This window comes from Cnephaeus nilssonii (assembly GCF_951640355.1).
Source record: "Cnephaeus nilssonii genome assembly, chromosome: 15".
NCBI classification, from domain to species: Eukaryota; Metazoa; Chordata; class Mammalia; order Chiroptera; family Vespertilionidae; genus Cnephaeus; species Cnephaeus nilssonii.
This window is the reverse complement of record NC_137086.1, coordinates 11608203-11628921: the sequence shown is the minus strand read 5'-3', so window position 1 is coordinate 11628921 and position 20719 is coordinate 11608203. Positions and strand designations below refer to the sequence as shown.

At 49.1% G+C, this 20719-nt stretch overlaps 1 protein-coding gene across 1 annotated transcript in view; it reads right to left on the bottom strand.

The window, feature by feature from the left end:
* The window catches only part of DPYSL5 (dihydropyrimidinase like 5), a gene marked incomplete at both ends in the record, with an annotated part of 37866 nt that extends 19492 nt beyond the window's left edge, over positions 1-18374 (bottom strand). Inside the window, one exon of the mRNA XM_079792011.1 lies at positions 18114-18374. Within this exon, the coding sequence (XP_079648137.1) occupies positions 18114-18374 (261 nt within the window). The remainder of the gene's footprint in view (positions 1-18113) is intronic.
* Between the last annotated feature and the right edge of the window lie 2345 nt (positions 18375-20719).

Genomic DNA, 20719 nt, shown 5'->3' with positions numbered 1-20719 from the left:
GGATGATCACTGAAAGGTTCTGGAAGGAGGTGGGAGCACCGGGTGGTGGGCCTGACTTTCCCGCTTACTGTGGTAACCCAGGGGCACCCGTGTGCCTGCTCTGCACCTCACTCTCAGGGGCCCAGAGAGGATCACAGCGGGGTGGCTGGAGAGCATCTACAAGCTGGGAGGGCGCACACAAACATCTGCAATAATTATTCCTGCTAAATGGTACCCTTAGCCTCAAAGTAAGAGTTTAATAGAATCATCAAATACTCCCCCAGCTGCAGGTTGGAGCACTTGTTTCCTCTCAGGCAAGAGACACAGAGCTGGCTCTTGAAAGATGTCCAGTTCCTACCCCCGGGCTGATGCTGACAAGCTCAGTCTCCTCGGGAATGTGATATCACAGATGTGACAGACTCTTTTACTGTCATCCCCCACGGAACAGCCGTGCAGAAACCCACAGCCGCGCACCACCCAGTCCTGTTCCTCGGGCTTTCGAAAGGATTATGTTTAGGAACATATGACTGCTGCATGTTCACAACTGTTTTTATGCAGAAAGGGTGTTGGTTAAGCAAGCTGTGGAGCTCCAATGGGCGTCAACAGAAGCGATGCTCACGGAGGCCAAGTCATCGCATGGGAAAAGGAGGATGTCATAATGAGTGAAAAAGGCAGAATTCAGTGTGCATCCAAGATGCTTAGAACTATGCTTAAACAAAGGAAAAAAAATGGAAGGAAATACACCAAAAGATTAACCATGACCATTTGGGATGATAAGATTCTGAGTAATTAATTTTTTTCTAATTTTCTGAATTTTATTTAATAGAATACATTACTTTTATAATATACTAGAGGCCTGGTGCACAGATTAGTGCACTGGTGGGGGTCTCTCGGCCTGGCCTGTGGGGATCAGGCAGAAACCGGCAGGTGCACGGATTCGTCCAGGGCATGTCCGGCCGGTCTTGCCCAGTCCCGATCAGCCAGACCCCAGCAGCAAGCTAACCTACTGGTCAGAGCGTCTGCCCCCTGGTGGTCAGTGCGCGTCATAGTGACCAGTCGAACAAACGGTTGGACACTTAGCATATTAGGCTTTTATTATATAGGATATTTTAAAATAAATTTAGAGGAAGCTAAAACTATTTAAAATTTAGTTAACCATACTTATGTGTTTTAAATATTTTATTTTAAATGAAATAACATTTTTGCTGTATTTGCCTTACATGCTTTTTTATAAAAAAGTGATATAAAATATTCCCAGTATAACTGAAGCCCTCCATCCTACTCCCATGCCTCTCCCCCGAGGTTGATAAAAATTTCACCATCATGTTTTTACGCTTTAAAATTTTATGCTTTTATATTTGTTTTATAAAATTTAAAATATATACAAATATCCTAATATATAAAAACCCTGGGTCGTAACGACCAGTAACGACTGGAGGCTGACCAACCGGAAGTCAGTGCTGGCCCAGCGCCCAAGCAAGTGGTAAGGGGCAATCAGGCAGGCAGGCAGAGGGGTTAGGGGTGATCAGGTAGGCAGACCAGTGGTTAGGGGTGATCAGGTAGGCAGGCAAGCAGTTAGGGGAGATCAGGTAGGCAGACAGCCCCTCACCGGGCTGGCCCCGCCCCCAAGCAAGCAGTTAGGGGCAATCAGGCAGGCAGGCAGAGTGGTTAAGGGTGATCAGGTAGGCAGACGGCCCCTTGCAGGGCTAGCCTCGCCCCCCAGCAAAGAAAGAGGGAGGCCCAGGCCAGCCAAGCCATTGCACCCCAGCCTGTCGCCTGCAGAGGGAGGCCACCGGTGGCAGGGGAGCGGGGGCAGTGCTGCACAGATGGCAAGCAGTGGCAGCGGCAGGGGTTGGGCCAGCTGCCTGCAGCCCGGGGAAGGAAAGCCCCAATAAGCCCTGATCTCAGGCCAGGCCTAGGGACCCTACCCGAGGGGTCCCGGATTGTGAGAGGGTGCAGGCCAGGCTGAGGGACCCGCCCCCACCAGTGCACGAATTTTCGTGCACCGGGCCTCTAGTATACAAATAATATCGTATTGCCCGTATCCATTTGCAACTTGCTTTTTAAATTCAACACCATTAAGAATTTATTTATGTAGATTTATTTCGTTCATTTTAATTCATTGTATGAGCACCCCTCCAGGTATGTACTCATTTCTGAGTTCTTGACATTTGCTGCTCCACACGTGGCTGGAGCATCCTCAAGTACACTCGAGTGGTCCCTGGATTCAGGGTATGTTGCCAGGAAGTGGAATAGCAGCTTCATGACAGTGAACATCTCTGATTACCCCAGTCACAGCCAGGGAACAGGTAGCTAACTCACTGGAGCCTCCTGGAGCCTGGTGGCTGACCAGAAGTGCCCAGCCACCAACCCAAGGCGTTACTGTTCATTTACATAAACTGCTGTCCAGCCATTGTGTCTGGGGGACTTCACATTTCTCACTATTAAGTTCATATGGACATTAGGACCATTATTTTAACCAATAGACACAGCACCATCACACATCTGGCAGGAGAGGAAACACAATTTTACTATTTCAAAGGGTTCCCATCATTTTGTTTTTGACATTTACGATGCACTGCTGACTAAATCAGAATTTATTTGATGCCCAGTACCATTGCCCCCATTTGCTCCTTAAGAAAACTGGGTACACTTACAGGCAAATCTGTTTTATAACACAGTCTCCAGGCTCACACTTGGCAGGAACTTGTGCTGAAGGCAGCCTGAACCTGCTACAAGTTCGATCTTTATGCTCTGGGAGTTACCAGACCACGGCGGGACACACGGTGGCTCCACACCGACCAGGGACCTGCTCGGCAAGCTGGAAAGAGTTTTCCGATATGACTTATTTGCCGAGATCGCGGCATTGGAGGAAACAACGTACTGACCCTTCCTGGCTTTGCCAGGACACAGATCTTCGGGGAGTCGCTGTCTTACCAGCTTCTACACTGCTGCAGCTCTCGCTGTTTGCCGAGTTCCCAGTAGCAATGGTTTCTCTCTCTACCCCACTCCACCCCATTCTCCCTGAAAGAAAAGTTCTCTTGCTCCAAGGCCAAGAACCAACAGGTCAAGGCACAAACTTCGTGTTCTGTTGCTGAGAGGGCACCTGGGCCAGAGCTAATCCGTGGGGCTTTTCATTGGGGGTGGGGCGGGACTTCCTGGAGCACAGCAGCTCCGTGACCCGTGCACATCTCGGATTATCCGACCTTTTCCTACCTGTGCACGGAAAAGGGGTGTGTTTTGGGAAGGGGGTGTGGTTGGAATGAGGACAGCAGGATCTGCTACCATCTAGATGTGTAGATTAAGGGCGACTCAGTCTCTAATGGGCACGCGAGGGCACGGAGACTAGACGGACAGACACGTGGATGCGCTTTGCAAACTGAGTGCAGTGCTAACCTTTCTGCCTCTGGAATGCGGCTGGGGAAGCCATCATTTGTTCAGATGGACCTGCTTCCGCTGGAATTGCTGAACCACTTCCTTTCTTTTCACGTTAAAGTTAGCATCCATCGTTTACTCACACGCTCAAAGTACGAGAGAGAAGAAAACAGCAGCTCAGTGGTTTCTCTCTTGCTCTTCACCTTCAGGGATCTGCCAGCTGCTTACTGACCCTCTGGAAAGCCAGCTCTTTTTTTTTAATTAAAAAGATTTTATTTTTATTTTTTAGGAAAGCCAGCTTTTACGTACCACCAGACCTTGGGACATGAAAAACTCCCCCAAAGGACTTGAACACTTCAGCAAGTGAGAAGATGCATGTATGTACTTAGAACCATGCCTGGACTCAGTAAACAGCCCTCCCACCCCCAACTGGCCCACGCCATCCTGAAACACAAGCCCACCGGCAGGGCCAGCCTCATGGGCGTGTGGCCTGTGCAGTCCCATGGGCCCTTGCACCTACTAGTTGAAGGGCTCCATGCTTAGTTTAGCGCTCTGCTGTTGCCATCTTCAAATTCTCAATAGTAATTTTTTAACAAGGAGCCCCACATTTGTATCAGCTACACTGGCCTGATCTAGGGAGACCGGGCTCTTAGCAGGCTGACACTGGGCTTCACTACAAACTCAGCCCGCTCACCCTGGGGGCTCAGGACGCCGACCCTCTCTCTCATAATCCCCTTCCAGGCTGCTTCAATGCAGACCCCCACCTCATCCTCTGCTGGAGTCTCCCCAACACCTTCCATCACATACCCATTTTCTTCGAAAACCACAAACAAACCCACACACTGAACCCCCACCGACCCCCAAGCTTTTCTCCAGGGCATCTGCGTGATCAGTGCCCTGGGCCACCCTTTCTGTCTCTCTCGCTACGTACAGCTCTCCAGCGTTTTCTGGACCCACAATGCCAGCCCGTTGAGCTCATCCTGCAGCTGGTTTTCTCCGGGTTGTACATTTGCCATTCACTGCACCCCTGAACTTCCTTTCACTGTCCTCTCCTAGGGTGCACAGCCTCTGCTACAGCATCGAGGACACAGTCCTGACCTCACTCTAAGCACCCGTTCCCCAAACTCACACTTCACTCTGAACTTTCTACAGAGGAAACAGGCAACATTCAATCCACAACGCGCTTTGGGAAAGGGACATTTTCCCACACTTACTCTCCCTGTCATTTAAAGGCACATTATATATTTAAAGGCAAAAATAGTACAGTGACGAGAATTATACTTTAAGGAAAGCAGATTTAGGTTTAAATCCCAGCTCCGTCGCTTACTTGCTGTAAGACCTTGGGCGAGCTATTTAATCTTCATTTCCTGACTTGTAAAGTGGGATAATGATATATCCCTCATGGGATTACGATGAGAATTAAAGATAATGCGTGGAAAGCCCCTCACACAGTGCTTGCACATAGTAGGAGCCCAAGAAATCGTAGTGATTTATAATACTATGATAACATAGTTAATAAATAAGCATAATTTGTAGGTAGCACTAATGTACCATCTATTATGTGTATCAAATGCTCCAGATCAAGCATGTCTAACTCGTGGCCCACAACGAATATTTTTGCGGCCCAGACAATGTAACGGTATGTAAGAAACGTTTTAATAAAAATTTTGAAACTTAATTTTTACAATATCCTGTTATACATAATTATTAATAATGAACTACAACATTCGCTAATGACTGATGACTATAATCATGTTGCATTCATTTCCCTTAGGCGCGTTATGCGCAGGCGCACTGTTTCTCTCCACTAATACTAGCAGCGAATATTTTAGCAGAGGATGGCTACATCATTAGTCTTGAACTGACTTGCTTGGTGTGCATAACAGGAAATATTTTGCTCTCGGAGAACAAGAAAAATAGGTTTATTTGCGCCAAACCGGTCAGGGCGTATTTGCATTACACTTATTAATTTGTGCAGTTATTCAGTGTCTGGTAAGTTAATGTTCAAGAAAAAAATATTAATTTTTATTAAAATGCTCTATTTTATGTGAACGATGACTCATTTATTTCAGCCCTTTGTATTCAGCACGTCTCTATCGAAACAAACCCACGTTTCTATGAAAATGGAAGCTTTTGCTTTTTTTGTGGCCCACATACACTTATACCTTGTTTATTTGGCCCATGTGAGCCTTTGAGCTTGACATGCTTGCTCCAGATGCAGTGAGAAAGGTAAGCACCTTGAGGGAGATTAGGAGCCCGGTTAGCAAACAGGACAAGACAAAATTTCATTTTTAATAGAAGTAATTTCAAAATAAAGTGAGGGTACAGGCATCACAAGATAATATTCCTCAATGAGGATGACCTTCAGAAGAAGAGCAGAGGAGGGGAAGGCCCCCTCTGGATGGGGAGGCTGAGAGCCGCACGGAGGGGATGAGGTAGCACCGTGGGCTAGGCGATCATGTGGGAAAGCTGGGGGCACGGCGGGGGGACCAAGACTAGACCTGCTTGGTTTTGGCCGAGGCAGCTCTAATTAGGACCAAACTGGGTGAACCTGATGAACTTGGATCCCATCTGGTCGGCAACGATGAGCAACTTGTGTATGTGGTGGCGATGGTCCTGAGGGAGCTCAGGGTGTGTGGGGGTAGAAGGACGCTGGCCACACCCCACCCTGCACATGTCTGTAGTGACAGCAGGCTTCTGGGCGGAGGGGGACATGGAAACCAGACTTTGGAATGTTACTCTGGCTGTGGATGCAAGCTGAGCTGCAGTGCTGGGGCGATGGACCTGGATTTCAGGGATGGGATGGGAGGACAGGTGTGAAACCTGTTCCTTGGAAGAAGCAGGGTTTGATGACAGAAGAAGAGGCGGTGTCAATAATGGGGGAAGTACTACACGGTGTGGCTGAAAAAACAATATTAGGAGAGAAACAATCACATTTAGGAGGGAAGAAAAATTTTGGACATCTTAAGGGAGCCGATTGAGGGGCGTTCAAATAGAGATGAAAATCTCTACTTATAACCAACATCCACTGAGCACTTACTCTGTGCCTGTTTAATATTCACAACAGCCCTGTGCAATAGGTGTATGATTATCTCCTTTAGCAGATGAGCACTCTGAGGGTTGGAGGGACACCGCTTCCCATCCATTCAGGAGGGGGGCGCGTAGGGAGATGATCAGAGGTGACATGGAGGACAAATGAGGGTGCCCAGTCCCGCGGTCCCGGACTTCTTAGCAAAACAGGAAATAATGCCAATATTTCCTGTTTTGCTGAGGTTTCGGAAAATCAGGAGTGTTGGAGTATTGGTCTGAGCTAAGATGAGGTTTGGGGCAACCGTACGGGAGAGGCACTACAGAATCAAGAAGAAAGGGCTGGAGTGAACCTGCCATTGTAACGGGCTATCTCTGTAAGGCCCGGAGCAGGGGCAGAGAATGCAGGCTGGGGTGCCGAGCGAGTGGGAACAATGGGGCCAGAGATGGCCGACCCAGGGGGCCAGGCAGGGCCCAGCATAGCCAAAAAGTGGGGAGGGGTCCCGGGCAGGCCCAGAGTTTGGCAGGGGCTTAGAGTGACATTTGCATTTGTAAGTTAGTCAGAAATGCAGTTCGATTCTCTGACGGTGTATGGGGACAGGATGCTCTGGAGCAGGGGTCCTCAAACTTTTTAAACAGGGGGCCAGTTCACTGTCCCTCAGACCGTTGGAGGGCCGGACTATGGTTTAAAAAAAAAACTATGAGCAAATTCCTATGCACACCGCACATATCTTATTTTGAAGTAAAAAAAACCAAAACGGCAAAAACACCCGCATGTGGCCCGCGGGCCGTAGTTTGAGGACGCCTGCTCTGGAGGGAGAAGCCGGACGCGGGAGCCTGGAGGCCTGGGTCGAGTTCTGGCTGCATCACCGAGGAGTCTTTGGTCCTGGGCAAGTGAGCGCTGGCTTGGGAGGATGGGGTGCCATTCCCGGGCGGAGGGTTCCCTGGGAACCCTGAGAGAGGCGTCGCGTTCTGGTGGACGTGCTGAGCTTGGGGGATGTGCACAGAGCTGTCTAAGTTGTAGCTATGCGTGTGGAGTCCTGGGTACCAGATTAGGTAGAGAGAGGTGGGTAAAAGGAGAAGGCAAATTGGGATAAGACACTGAGAAGCAGTCACGTGTAGGGAAGATTAAGACAAAGATAAAACCAGGAAGGAAACCGGGAAGGAACAGCCAAGAGGCAGGAGGAAGGCCAGGCTGGGATGGGGTTATGAAAGCCAAGCAAACCCTCCTACCAAGGCAAGAAACCTGGCTCTCTGGCTCCCAGAAGAGGTGAGCTGTTCCAGAGCTCAGGTGCAGGCCTCCCAGGAAACCCGGGTCCCCCTCCCGACAGGTGCATAATCCCGGGCGGTTTTCGGGTCTCAAGGACGGTGAGCACACAGGCTCAGAAAGTCCTGATCTAAGCCAGCCTGGCTCCTGCCCAACAGGTCGGCCCTGGGACCTCACCCCCAGGGGCACTTTTTGTTGTTGTTAATCCTCACGGAGGATATATTCCCATTGATTTTTAGAGAGAGTGGAAGGGAGGGGGAGAGACACAGAGAGAGAGAAACATCTATGTGAGAGAGACACATCGATTGTTTACCTTCCGCACGCCCCCATCAGGGCCAGGAATCGAGCCTGCAACCAAGGCACGTGCCCTAGACCGGAATCAAACCCGGGACCCTTCAGTCCATGGGCCGGCGTGCTATCCACTGAGCCAAACCGGCTAGGGCCAGGGTGACTTTTCTCCCCTAGCATATCGCTGGTCACGCGGTTTCGACCCCTGACCTTCCCTCCCTAGAGATGACATCTAAGCCTCAGTTGTAGTTCAGCTCCAGGCCCAAAATAGCAGCAAAACCAGCCTCTGCTGACCTCAGGACCAGCTGCATGGGATAATGACCCCCCCACCCCCGCCCCCCGCCCTGGTGCCGGCCTGTCAGTCAGTGGAGACCACAACCTGAAAGGATACACCTGGAAAACTACTGAATCTTCTACTGAGATCTTCCCCTGGGACCTCCCCTGACGTCTCCACCCTTAGACCCTTAGGACCGAGGACCCAGAGCGCTCCCCTCCCCCCCCCCCCCCCCAGCACCACCACGCCTTTCCCTTTCCTTTTCCCTTTCCTTTCCCCTCCCCCACCCCCAAAAGGCGCAGAACCATTACCTTCCTCACGCCCAAGCTCCGAGGGCCCTTCCTTTACCTCTATAACTCATTTCCTAAGCCCATTTCTTCTAGAAATTACTTTTTTTAACCTCTGTGATTTTATAAATAAATAAATGTTCTCTTATCCTCTTCCTCTCCCCCCCCCCCCAAAAAAAATAAAAAATAAATAAATAAAGAACAGGCCAGACTGCCACCTGCAGGGAGCAGCTGGGGTCATGCAGGGTCACAAGAGCTCCTGCCTCCTTCCCTGGTCACAAACTCCTAGATACAAAGGGGAGCTGGCTCTCACCGGCCCAGCCAGGAAAGGCTAATTCCAGAGGACCCACAGCGAGGGATGGTTCCTGGGACCCAGATACGCTCACCTGGGAGGGACCTAGAAACTTCTGGATGAAACCAGACCCAGAGGGACTCGCCTGCAAAGTTGCAAACCAGCCCCCCGTGCACGAAGGGCTGCAGGAGTGGGTCATCCGCACAGCAGAAGACTTCCCTCGTCGAATCGTCACAAACACCACATGCAGCACATGTGCATCATCTCGGTTTTTCAGAGATGAGCCAAGACTGGATCTAGGTATTTTTACCCCAAATCCCACACTTTTCTGTAATACTGGGAACAGATCTGATATGCTGAAATAGTAACTAAGCACAGAAGCTCAGAGCCTGGGGGCACCCCACCCCAGCTTCCGGGTCTCCCAGAGGGTGTGCTTAAAATAGATAACGGATGAGGAATTATATGCATTGGCTCTAACATGTCTCCTTTTGGAACTAGGAATATATGAATACCAACTGTGGGAGGAATGTAAAAACATGCATGGTTTTCACGGCACATTTTCATGCTTAAGACTTTCCCTTTAGCCCAGGCCGGTGTGGCTCAGTGGTTGAGCATCGACCCAGGAACCAGGAGGACTGGGCTTGATTCCTGGTCAGGGCACATGCCTCGGTTGCAGGCTCGATCCTGGGTAGGGGGCGTGCAGGAGGTAGCCCATCAATGATTCTCTCTCATCATTGATGTTTCTATCCCTCTCCTTCTCCCTTCCTCTCTCTGAAGACAATAAAAACATACCATATTTTCCAGCATATAAGACGACTTTTTAACCCAGGAAAATCTTCTATATGCCCAGTCATCTTATACGCTGGAAAATACGGTATATATTTTTAAAAAAGACAGTCCCTTTAAACTCTTTTTTAAAAATATATATTTTATTGATTTTTTTTTTTATAGAGAGGAAGGGAGAGGGATAGAGAGAAACATTGATGAGAGAGAAACATTGATCAGCTGCCTCCTGCACACCCCCTACTGGGATGTGCCTGCAACCAAGGTACATGCCCTTGACCGGAATTGAACCTGGGACCCTTGAGTCCGCAGGCCGACGCTCTATCCACTGAGCCAAACCGGTTAGGGCTAAACTCTTGAATTGTGTTCATTCCCAGACATGGCAGACCAGCGTGTCCCTGGGAGACAGAAGCCCGCGCCTCGTAGCAAAAGGTGACAGCACTCTCGCGGAAGCTCAGACCACGGTGGCAGTGAGCGCATGCGCTGAACTCACTTGCAGGAGAGAAATTCACCTTTACTGATGGCCTGCTCTGTGCAAATTAGATAACGTTTATTATCTAATTCGATCCTCAAAATGACTCTGCAATGGAAAGCAAGGACTCGGAGAGTTGCACACCCATGTTCATAGCAGCATTATTCAAAAATAGTCAAAAGGTGGAAGCAACGCAAGTGTCCCTCAGTGGATAAACAAAACGTGGTCTCTCCACACAGTGGAAGACTATCCAGCCTTCAAAGGGAGGAAATCCTGACACGTGCTACAGCAGGATGAACTGCAGGACATCGTGCTGAAGGAAAGAAGCAGTCACAAATGGACACATACCATAGGATTCCACCTACACGAGCCGTCAGTTCGTAGAGACAGAAAGGAGAGTGCTGGTTGCCAGGTGCGGGGGGCGGGGGGGGGGGGCGGGGAATGGAAGTTAGTGTGAGCAGGTGAGGCGCTTCAGCTGAAGAAATGAAAAAGTTCTGGACAGAAGCAAACCAAAAACAAAACAAAACAAAAAAAAAACGTTCTGGAGATGGATTCGTGTGGTGACCACACTGTGAATGCACTCCATGCCTCTGTGAACTGTGCACTTGAAAATGATTAAAATGGTACATTTGATCACAATAACATTTTAACAAATATTATTCTGTAGGGTGCAGGTTACTCTCCTCCTTTTACAGTTAAGAAAACTGAGGCTGAGGAAGTCAGACAGCCAGACTGAATGAGGGCCCATCGGAGTCTGCAGCCCCCAGGTTTCCTTTGCTTCGGCTGCCCCTTCTAGAGCTCAAGCCCTGGCCTGACTGAGGGGCTCCTGGCTCCAAGAGTCCCTTGTCCAAAAAAAAAACCCAAAAAACAAACCCAAGTGAGTTCAGAAACAGAGAGGTAGGTGTGGCCAGGGCTCGAATTACAGGGCTAACTCTGAGAATTGTGCCAACATCAAAAATTATGAAATGAGGAGCTCCAGGCTTCCTCTCTAATCCAGAATGATTATCTTCACTGCCGAGCATCCAATTTACATTCATTGTGTTTAATACAAAGCCACAGCACAGAGCCGGCTGTCTCCCGACATGCAGTTACCATGGAGACCGGAGATGATCCTCAAAGGGAGCTGTGGCAGAAATACATGGCTGCCAGCTTCTGAGAAGCCCAGGGAAACCATTCTAAACTAGAGGCGCTCAGAGGGGCCTTTTGTCACCCTCCTCCTTAGCAAAGCCCCTTCGAGTCCCAAAGTGGGCACGGTGGCCACACCCCCCTTTATGAAAAGTCCAGGCTGCCCGCAGATGCCAGCGGGGAGGGATTTATCAGCAATCCAGAAATGAGCCACATGTAACCCCACTTGCTCGTCTTCCCTCTGAGAGTCCCTCATTTTGGTCCCAAAGCTGAGCGACAACAGTGCCATCGAACTGCTGGGGAGCCTGCCTGAGGCCCCCCTGGACACTGGCCTGGAGGAATGGGGGCTGAACTGGCAGGTGGGCGGGCAGACCTGTCCCAGTACTTCTTAGCTGGGCAAGTTATTTCACTTCCTGAGACTCAGCTTCCCGGGGCCCTGGGAAAGGAAGGATAAGACCTGCCTGAGGGGCTTATAGGTAAAAATCAGGGTACAATGGATGACGGGAGTGCTCTGACCAGCGGGCCTGAGGTCCAGGCCGGAAGGGCAGGGGATGGGAGCTCAAGGGTCGGTCCCCTGGAGAGCCACGTGCAGCCGGGTGCCACCTGGGGGCCGGGGGGCCTGGACCCTTCGGGAGCTCAACAAGCTCCGTTTTCCACACAGCAGGAAAATCATCCTTCGATGGGCCACTGAGGCGAGGGCTTGGAGATCGGAAGCCAGACCGCTCTCCCAAACAGGAGCCCTGGAGTGTCGTAAGCCTGCAAAGTGAGAGTCAGGGCACCAAACCAGAAAAGAGAAGCTGCAGCCCAGGCGTGGCGGTAACCAAGGACACCGAGAAGAACGGAGACCTAACGGAAGGGAACAGATCAGTGGCTACCTGGGGCGGGGAAGGATTACAAGGGCCACAAAGAAACTTTTGGGGGGTGACGGATGTGCTTATTATTAATGGTGATGCTTCCCAGTGTATACATATGTCAAAACATACCAAACTACACACTTTTAAAATGAGCGGCTTAAAAAATAAAATAAAATAAAATAAAATGAGCGGCTTATTCTGTGTCAATTACACCTTAATCAATTTGCTGGGGGGGGGGGGGGCGGGGGAGGATGGGCAGGAGTAACACAGAGATTAAAAAAATAAAAAGGTGGCTTCCTAGGTTACTTAAGCATGACCTCCCTTCTATACATACTCTTCCCAAGAATAGAATTCCCCACCATATATCAAATTTAATTTAATTTTAAAATATTAATTTAGAATACCGTGGAGAGTTTCAATCTAAATAGGAAAGTTATTTATGGATTAGGGGTTGGATTCATTCATCTCTAATGGTGTTTCCAGCTCTAGAATTCTGTGTATTAGTGAGGGTGAGTGTGCGAACGTGTGACTATGAGTATGTGAAAGTGTCTAAGTGTGTGAATGTGTGTGTGTAGTATGACAGATAGATAATGGTTAATAAGAAAGTTCTCACTCTAGTTGGGCCATAGTTTTATCTTCATATAATCATTAATTAAGAATCCTATAGCTCCTAATTTTTAAATAGCAAGAGATAAAAAAGGATCAGAAGGAGGAAAAATGGTTGGCTGCCCTGACAACCTGAGGGAACCAGGAGGCAGGAGCCACCAGGGGGACAAGGTAAGGTGTCTGCCATCCATGTCTACCTGTCAACAAACCACTCTAAGACCCTTCCCTTTAGCCAGGAATATGGAAAACCTCAGTGAGGTCTGGGAGAAGAGCTATTTCCAACTGAGACGTTTGAAGCTTTCTCTAAGGCCATATTCAAATAATTCTTGAAATATGAAAAAAATGTGCAAGCTTTAAGAAAAAGAAAAAATTGGGAAAAAACATATAATTCATGTACTATATGCATCACTGAAGTATATGTCCAGTAGGTAATGTGTTTCCCTTCTTCCTTTTTTCTTTTTTTTTAAACCCTAAAGGAGGAGAGTATAAAAGCAGAACTCCTTGTATGAACTATGAATGGTTTCCAAGGTGCTTGGGGTCTATCACAGAGGGCGAGTTTATTTCTATTTTGAACCAAAGGTTTTAAAACACAACAACCTCTTTGTAGATAAGTTCTTTGCAAATACCCTTTATTGTAAGGATCAAGGAGCTGCTGGGGCACCATAGGAGATTTTTTCCCCAGTACTAGATGTGAAAAATTTGTAAGAAACGATAGATCTCCTCTCTTCCATTTGTTCTAAGAAGGGTCGGCCTGGCCTACATTTTGGCCTGCCAATTAATGAAGATGCAGAAGGAAAGTTGCCAGCAAGGTCTCGTTAAGCAAGATGACTGATTTGAAGCAGGGCACCTTTAAATAGCCCTGGTGCCTGCCGAGTTTACGACTGGCTGTTTCTGCTGTCAGGAGGATGAGAGACACGTAACTAGAATTCATCATCATCATGATTAGATTCCATTTGAAATCTAAAACACACAGTCAGCCCTAAGCATTGAAATGGAGCCCTGGGTGTCGTCCCAGGCACCCAGAGGTCGCTTGTTCGATTTCTGGTCAGGGCACAAGCCTGGGTTACAGGCTTGATCCCCATTGGGGGAGGCAGCTGATCAACGTTTCTCTCTCTCTCCATCTTCCTTGCTCTTTCTCGAAAAGAATCAATAAAACATATTTTTTTAAAAAGTGAAACGGAATCCAATTTTTTTTGGTTTCTATTTGATGCTTCCACCCCAGGCCTGGCCTCTCTGTCTTCCAGTCTCTTAGGTTATTTGATGCACCATCAAGAAGTCACAGACTGTCTGTCCAGCTCTCGGGTTTCAGGAACCCCTGAGTGGCGTGGTGAAAAGGGCATCAGACTGAGAAACTTGCATTCTGGTCCAATTACCTCTGGGATTTGGGGCAACTCATTCATCCTCCTATCAATCCATCAATGAGAGGATGGGACTAGATTTCTAAGGTCCCTTCCAGCTTTTTACAGATACGCATGAACTTGGGAACATCAATTAATGAGCAAGGTGATATGAGTCTGGATCCCAATAAGCAGGAAATGTCATTTTATTGATTTCAGAGAGAAAGGGACAGGGAGAGAGAGATAGAAACATCAATGATGAGAGAGAATTATTGATCCACTGCCTCCTGACGTCCCCTACTGGGGATCGAGCCTGGGCATGTGCCCTGACCGGGAATTGAACCGTAACCTCCTGGTTCATGGGTTGAGGCTCAACCACTGGGCCACACCGGCCGGGCAAGAAATGCTATTACAGAGCTTTATAAAAGACTTAAGACATTTTAAGCCAGAATTAAACAGAAACGGACAGAACACTGGAGTCAAGCTACAAGAAGGAAGTGAGAAGCACTTAAAGGCTTAATTCCAAGAGAGCAAATTTCAAAGGCAAACCACACACAGGATGAATGGGGCCTTGGTCAGGATGTTGGCAGGTGGGGCACCAAAGGGAACTCATTTATGTCCTAGCCTATCATCCTCAGGACGCCTCTGCAGTGGGAGGAGGAGTGTCAGGACCCGCCCCGGGGGCTGGGATGTGACAGGCCACCCTAGCTTACTGACGCCATTGGACATTCCCTGGGCAGATCCCAGGCTGGCTAAGCACCCTTCTGGTTAGCATTTGGCTTCCATGGTAGGTTGACGACAAGAATAGATGTCCTGCTGCTACTGCTTCTGAGTTAGTGGGAGGCTGTCGCTGGGGCCAGATGGCTCTGGCACAGACAGGAGGGAATCTCTGGACCATCAGAGAAGAGGGAGGGACCCAGCCAGACTTCATTTGATGACGCCTCTACCACGGCCAACTCCTCTCTCCCTGATGGTTTCTATGGGGCATGGACAGAAGGGCAGAACACAGGGCCAGGGAAACATAGCAAGTCCTGTACAGGGTGGGGTTTGGGAGCCCAGTGATGGGACCCTGGAATATAAGTAGGAGAGAAGGAAGTAAAGAAGACTGGCAAGGGCCAGTTAGGTGACAGAAGTAACAGCCTGGACAATGTGCCATTCAAAACAGCCGAGAAAGTTCCTTAATCATGTGCCTGCCGGTGTGAGAATCATCAAAGATGCTTTAAAAAATACAATGGGGAGAGGCAGACCTAGAGACATTGCTTTCATTGGTCTGGGAGGGGCCTGGACACTAGTATTATTTAAATGAAAATCCCCCAAATAGTTCTAACTTGTAATTTGCTGGCAAGGGTTGAACACCACTGGCCTAGACCAGGGGTGGGGAACGTCCGGCCCTCAGGCCATATCAGGCCTGTGAAATCTTTGGTGAAATCATTTAGTCTGGTCCTGCCAAGGCATTAGGGGTGAGTTAATTAAATGTTGGCCAAATATAGCAGGCTAATTTTGAATGGCCCATGAATGATGTTATAAATATCCAAATGGCCCTTGGCAGAAAAAAGGTTCCCTATCCCTAGCCTACACAGTGGTTATTGATATATTTTTGGAGGAGCAGGAACAGAAAAGGCATCAAGGAAGGTTTTTATTCTATTGTCCATGCCTCCCCCCCCTCAACATCTTAGTGAAGGGGTTGTGCCAGCAGTTTAAAAAGCCTATTCTGATATTCCCAACTGGCCAGGGAGAGCCATTGGTGGGGTGCACTGACATTTTTATTGTGTAATATATATTTTTTAATAAATTTTTTAATTGATTTTTTATAGAGAGGAAGGGAGAAGGATAGACAGTTAGAAACATCGATGAGAGAGAAACATTGATCAGCTGCCTCCTGCTGGGGATGTGCCCGCAACCAAGGTACATGCCCTTGGCTGGAATTGAACCTGGGACCCTTCAGTCCGCAGGCCGACGCTCTATCCACTGAGCCAAACTGGCCAGGGCTATTGTGTAATATTAGATATACACTAAAGAATAAGTATAACTTACAAGTCAGGCAGAAGAAGAAGAAAAGACCCCATGGCCACCTGGAATCCTAGACCTTTATTAACCCAGTTGCTGTTACTGGTTCTCTCTCCTCCCCGCATTCCCTCGCCTCCCCACAGGAGATAACCCCTGTCCTCAGTGGAGTCTGCAATATTAACAAGCAGGTCCTCCTGGCGGTCTGGAAACCCAGGTACTGGCCTTGGGGAGGGCGGGGTCTAAAGGTTGGGAGGGGGTGGGGTGTGGGGAGGAGGATCAAGTGACCAGCTGTGAGCATGAGACCGCAGAGCCAGGGGAGCCAGGCAGAGCTTGTCACAGCCTCTGACAGAGGCAAAGGCGGGCGAGGCGTTTGTTAAAGACGTGCCGGAGAAATCCCTTTAGACCCAGGACAATGGAGTCCCAGATGCTTTCAGAAAGGCCAGGCTTTCAACGGGCTTGTTTTCCCAGCCCTGGCTGCTGCTGCCACACTGACAAGCCCGCCAGAGCATAGTGGGTGCGGAGTTTGAGCCCCCACGGATCCGTCGGACAAGAACAAAAAGGTGCAACTTGATCTCTCTTTTTCTCTGGGCGAATCACTCGGGGGAGCTTTTCCTTGGGATTATTATTCCATTATAAACCCAGGTGCTTAACGTGAACCCACCGCTGCCTTTCTTAGAAGGCACGAAGCAGGTCAGTGGCAATGGATCAGGGTGCAGACTGTGCAAGAGCCACAGGCCGTGTGAATAATTAAACCCACACGTCCCCGGGAGCAGCATTGCAACAGGAGAGCGCTTTCTCTCCCCAGGAGATGGTCAGGAACGAGAGGAAAGAGGAAGCCAACATATCCAGTAGGTAGGAGCACCACTGTGGAGGGGAAATCCTGGGAGGGAGAAGAGGTCCTGGGAAGGAGGGAGACGGGACAGGAAGCCAGTTCTTGGGAGGATGGGAGGCCACAGGCAGGACTCTGGAAAGGGTCTACTGCAGGGGTCCAGGGGTCCAGGGGTCCAGAGAGGACTGCCTTTCTCAGTATGAGCCGGGGGACAAGGACAAGGCGCAATCTTGTTTAGGGGGTGGATATAACCAAAGGGTCTGTTAGGTGACACCACCAGCCAGGGTGGCTCAGGGTCTATGGACCCTTAAATTCCCCACAACGAGGGCCTGGCCTCGAGCGGGTGCCTGAGGTAGCCCGAGCCTGCAGGAATGGGAGCGCTGGGGACTGGAATCACGCAGGGGCTTTCATGTGATTCCCAGAGGCAGCGGCGCCCCTGGATGAGAGGCCTGGAAAAGATCAAGAGCTACCCACCACCTTGCACAGAGCTGCACGTGCAGAGGTCCTCCCGGGCGCTAAAGAGCTAACGGCTCTCAGGGGAAAAGCTGTCACTCCCGGCTAATGAGGCCTGGCAGACGACAGTGTGGAAACAAGACAAAGAAGGCCAGCCCGCCTTCCGAGAGGCCGGGAAACAGAGTGGTGACAGTGTGGCATCCGGCCCCGGACTGAAGGTCTCCCAGGTGGGGAAAGGAACCAGAGAGCTGTCATTTTTGGTGCAAGGCCTGAGCATACTACAGAATGGACCCCACCATGGACCCGTCTGGGTATCAGCGTTATGTTGATGGCAAATACTGGGACCTCTCTTACCTGACCGCTGGGAGTCACACTGTTACAACCAGTTTGGAAAATGATTTGGCAAAAGCTGAGCATGCGTTACCTTATGACCCAGCAATCCCACTCCTAGGAACATGCCCGACAGACATGTGTGCGGACACGTCTGCCAGAAGTACAGGGGTGAGAATGCTCAGGGCAACAGTGTTGGTCATCGCCTCAAACTAGCAGCTACTCATGGGTAAGTGCGATAGGTGGTCTATCATCCCGGGGGACACTATAAAGTAACGAAAGGAAATGATTCACAACAACATGGGTGCATGTCACAAAAATAACGTTGAGCAAAAGGAGCCAACACAAGGGTACAATACCGCCTGATTTCATTTTCACAAAGAGTCAAAACCAATGAATGGTAAATATACTAAAAACCATTGACGTCTACACTTTATTTTAGTTGCCACAGTGGCTCCCTTGAGAGCACTCTTCCCAGAAACAGAAGAGGCCAAAGCAGAAGGCACTCTGGGCACAGAGGGGCATTACCTTGGTCCCGTGGTAGAAGTCATCCACGCACGTGGCGTTCATGAAGGTCTGGTGGAAGTGGGTGCTGGTGTCGATGCCTCCAGGGATCACCAGTTTCCCAGTGGCATCGATCACCTTGGCCCCGCCGGGGATCATGAGCTCCCGGCCCACCTGCTGGATGACGCCGTTCTCAATGTAGACATCAGCCTCGTGGGTGCAGTCATCGTTCACCACCTTGCCTCCCTTGATGAGAATCCGCACACTGGCTGAATTGGCAAGCATGTTCCTAGGGAAGACGCGAGGGGGACATTGGTCAAGGTCAAAGTCCCTTTTCACTGTCACCAAGCTCCCGTCCCTCCCCATTCGAGCTCAAAGTCAACGGGCAGAGTTACGTGAGTAGGGATGAGGAGGAAGTGTCTCCACAGCCTGAGGACATCAATCCTATAGCCAATAGATTCTGTGGTCCTATAGATGGGGGTCACTGACCTCTTAGCGGGACTTACTGGGGATCACAACACAGTGGGCAGTCAGGGTGCAGTCGGGGCCCAAAGCAACCTCAATGTTCACCTTCCTGAAATGCGTGTAGGCTCTAAAGCCTCTTCACATCTACTATCTCATTTTATTCCAGAGAAAACCCGAGGACTGGCATTTTACAGATGAGAAGGCTAAAACTGCTAAGTAAGGAATTTATGGCTAGAAGTAGCTGAGTCAAACCCAGATGTCTTGTACGAAGAATGTCCCCACTGCGCCACATGAAGATATCAGAGAGTCCTGGGCCGGGTCTCAGAGAGCCAAATTCTCCAAGCCTCACAGCTGTTTCATTCACATCATTCTTCAGATGGATTCTGCTTCAGTTCACCCTCCTGAATTTGCCTCAAAAAGCCCACTCCTCAGCTGGTTGCACACTGATAAGCTCATCTAAGGAGCTTTTGAAAAGTACCTCTGCTCAAGCCCCGCCCCCAGAGATTCAAATTTATTTGATCCAGACTGCGTCCCCAGGATCCATATTTTTTTAAAGCTAGAGAATTTCCTCAAAGCCACACCCCTAGTTTGTAACAGAGTAAGGATTGAGAGCCAGACTGTTGTCTTCAGAGCTATTGTGGACTGAATGTTTATGTTCTCCCAAATTTCCAGTGTGGCTGTATTTGGAGCTGGAGCCTCTAAGGAAGTTTTTAAGGTTAATTAAGGTCATAAGGGTGGGGCCCTGATGGGACTGGATTAGTGTCCTCTTAAGAAGAGACACTGGAGTGCTCTTCCCTCCCTACTTCTGCGCACCATGCACGTGCACAGAAGGCCACGTGAGTGCACAGAGAGAAGACGGCCATCTACCAGCCAGGAAAAGAGTCCTCACTAGAATCCACCATAGCGGCACCCTGACTCAGACTTCCAGCCTTCAGAACTGTGGGAAAATAAATTTCTGTTGTTTAAGCCCCCTTGCTGTTGACGGTTGACATTCATTATGCTTCTTACCTCCCTAGTAACCTCATTAGTGCTTCATTCCTACACCTTTCTCTGCTAGTCTGTTCTAAACCAAACAAAGGAAAGATGTTACTGGAATCTTTTCCCACAGGGTGTCTGTGTCCCAGTGTGTAAACAGAACAGAGGGAGGTGGGTGGGGAGGTACCTTGGACCTCTTAGGAGAGTCTCCCCAAAGGGGAAGAACTTGAGCACAGTTGTTAAAATATGTGCTTTTAAGCACCGCACAAGCCATGGGCTATGACTGTCTTTCCCTCTGCTCTGGTTGGGACAGCATATTTCAGAGAATATTCTATTCAGTGGTCACGGTCTAGAGAGGGTCAGTGTCAGTTTTACTAATTTATGATGCTTCAAGTTACATTTTACTCAAGTTGCATTTTACTCTAAAATGTGATGTAGCCAGTGAGCCAATATCTGGCCCACTGGCTGTAGCCAGTGAGCCAATATCTGGCCCACTGGCTAACTTCATGCTACGGACTAAATGTTTATGTCCCCCTTCACATTCATACGTTGGAGCCCTGATCCCATTGTGATGATATTTGAAGATGGGATCTTTGGGAGGTACTTAGGGCATGAGGGTGGACCCTCATAAATGGGATTAGTGCCCTTATAAGAAGAGACATGAGAGCTCTCTCTCTCTCCATCATATGAGGACACAGAGAGCAGATGACAGCAAGCAAGCGAGGAAGTTCTCACCAGGAACTACACTGGCGGGCGCCTTGATCTTGGACGGCCCAGCCTTCAGAACCGTGAGGAATGAGTTTCTGTTGTTTAAGCCACAGAGTCTATGGTATTATTAGAGCAGCTCAAGCTGCCTGAGATACCACATTAGACAGAAATGAACATTATAATCAAATCATCATGAAGTAACGACTGGGCCCTAAAATAAATGCCACCACCTTTAAAGACTTCTGGCAATATTGCACATTCCTATTTGTTTAACCCAAAACGTTTGATCATCCAGCTATTTTGTCTATGCACATGAAAGAATTCAAACCACATGTCTGTCCTCCCAGACAAAAATGGAAACTATGCCAGATAGTTAAATGCTATTAGAAAAAATAAAACAGAGATTATGGAATCCCAGAGCCGCAGAGCTTCATCCAGTCTACCCTTCGGTTGGTTGGACTTGACTGACAGTGACCTTGAAT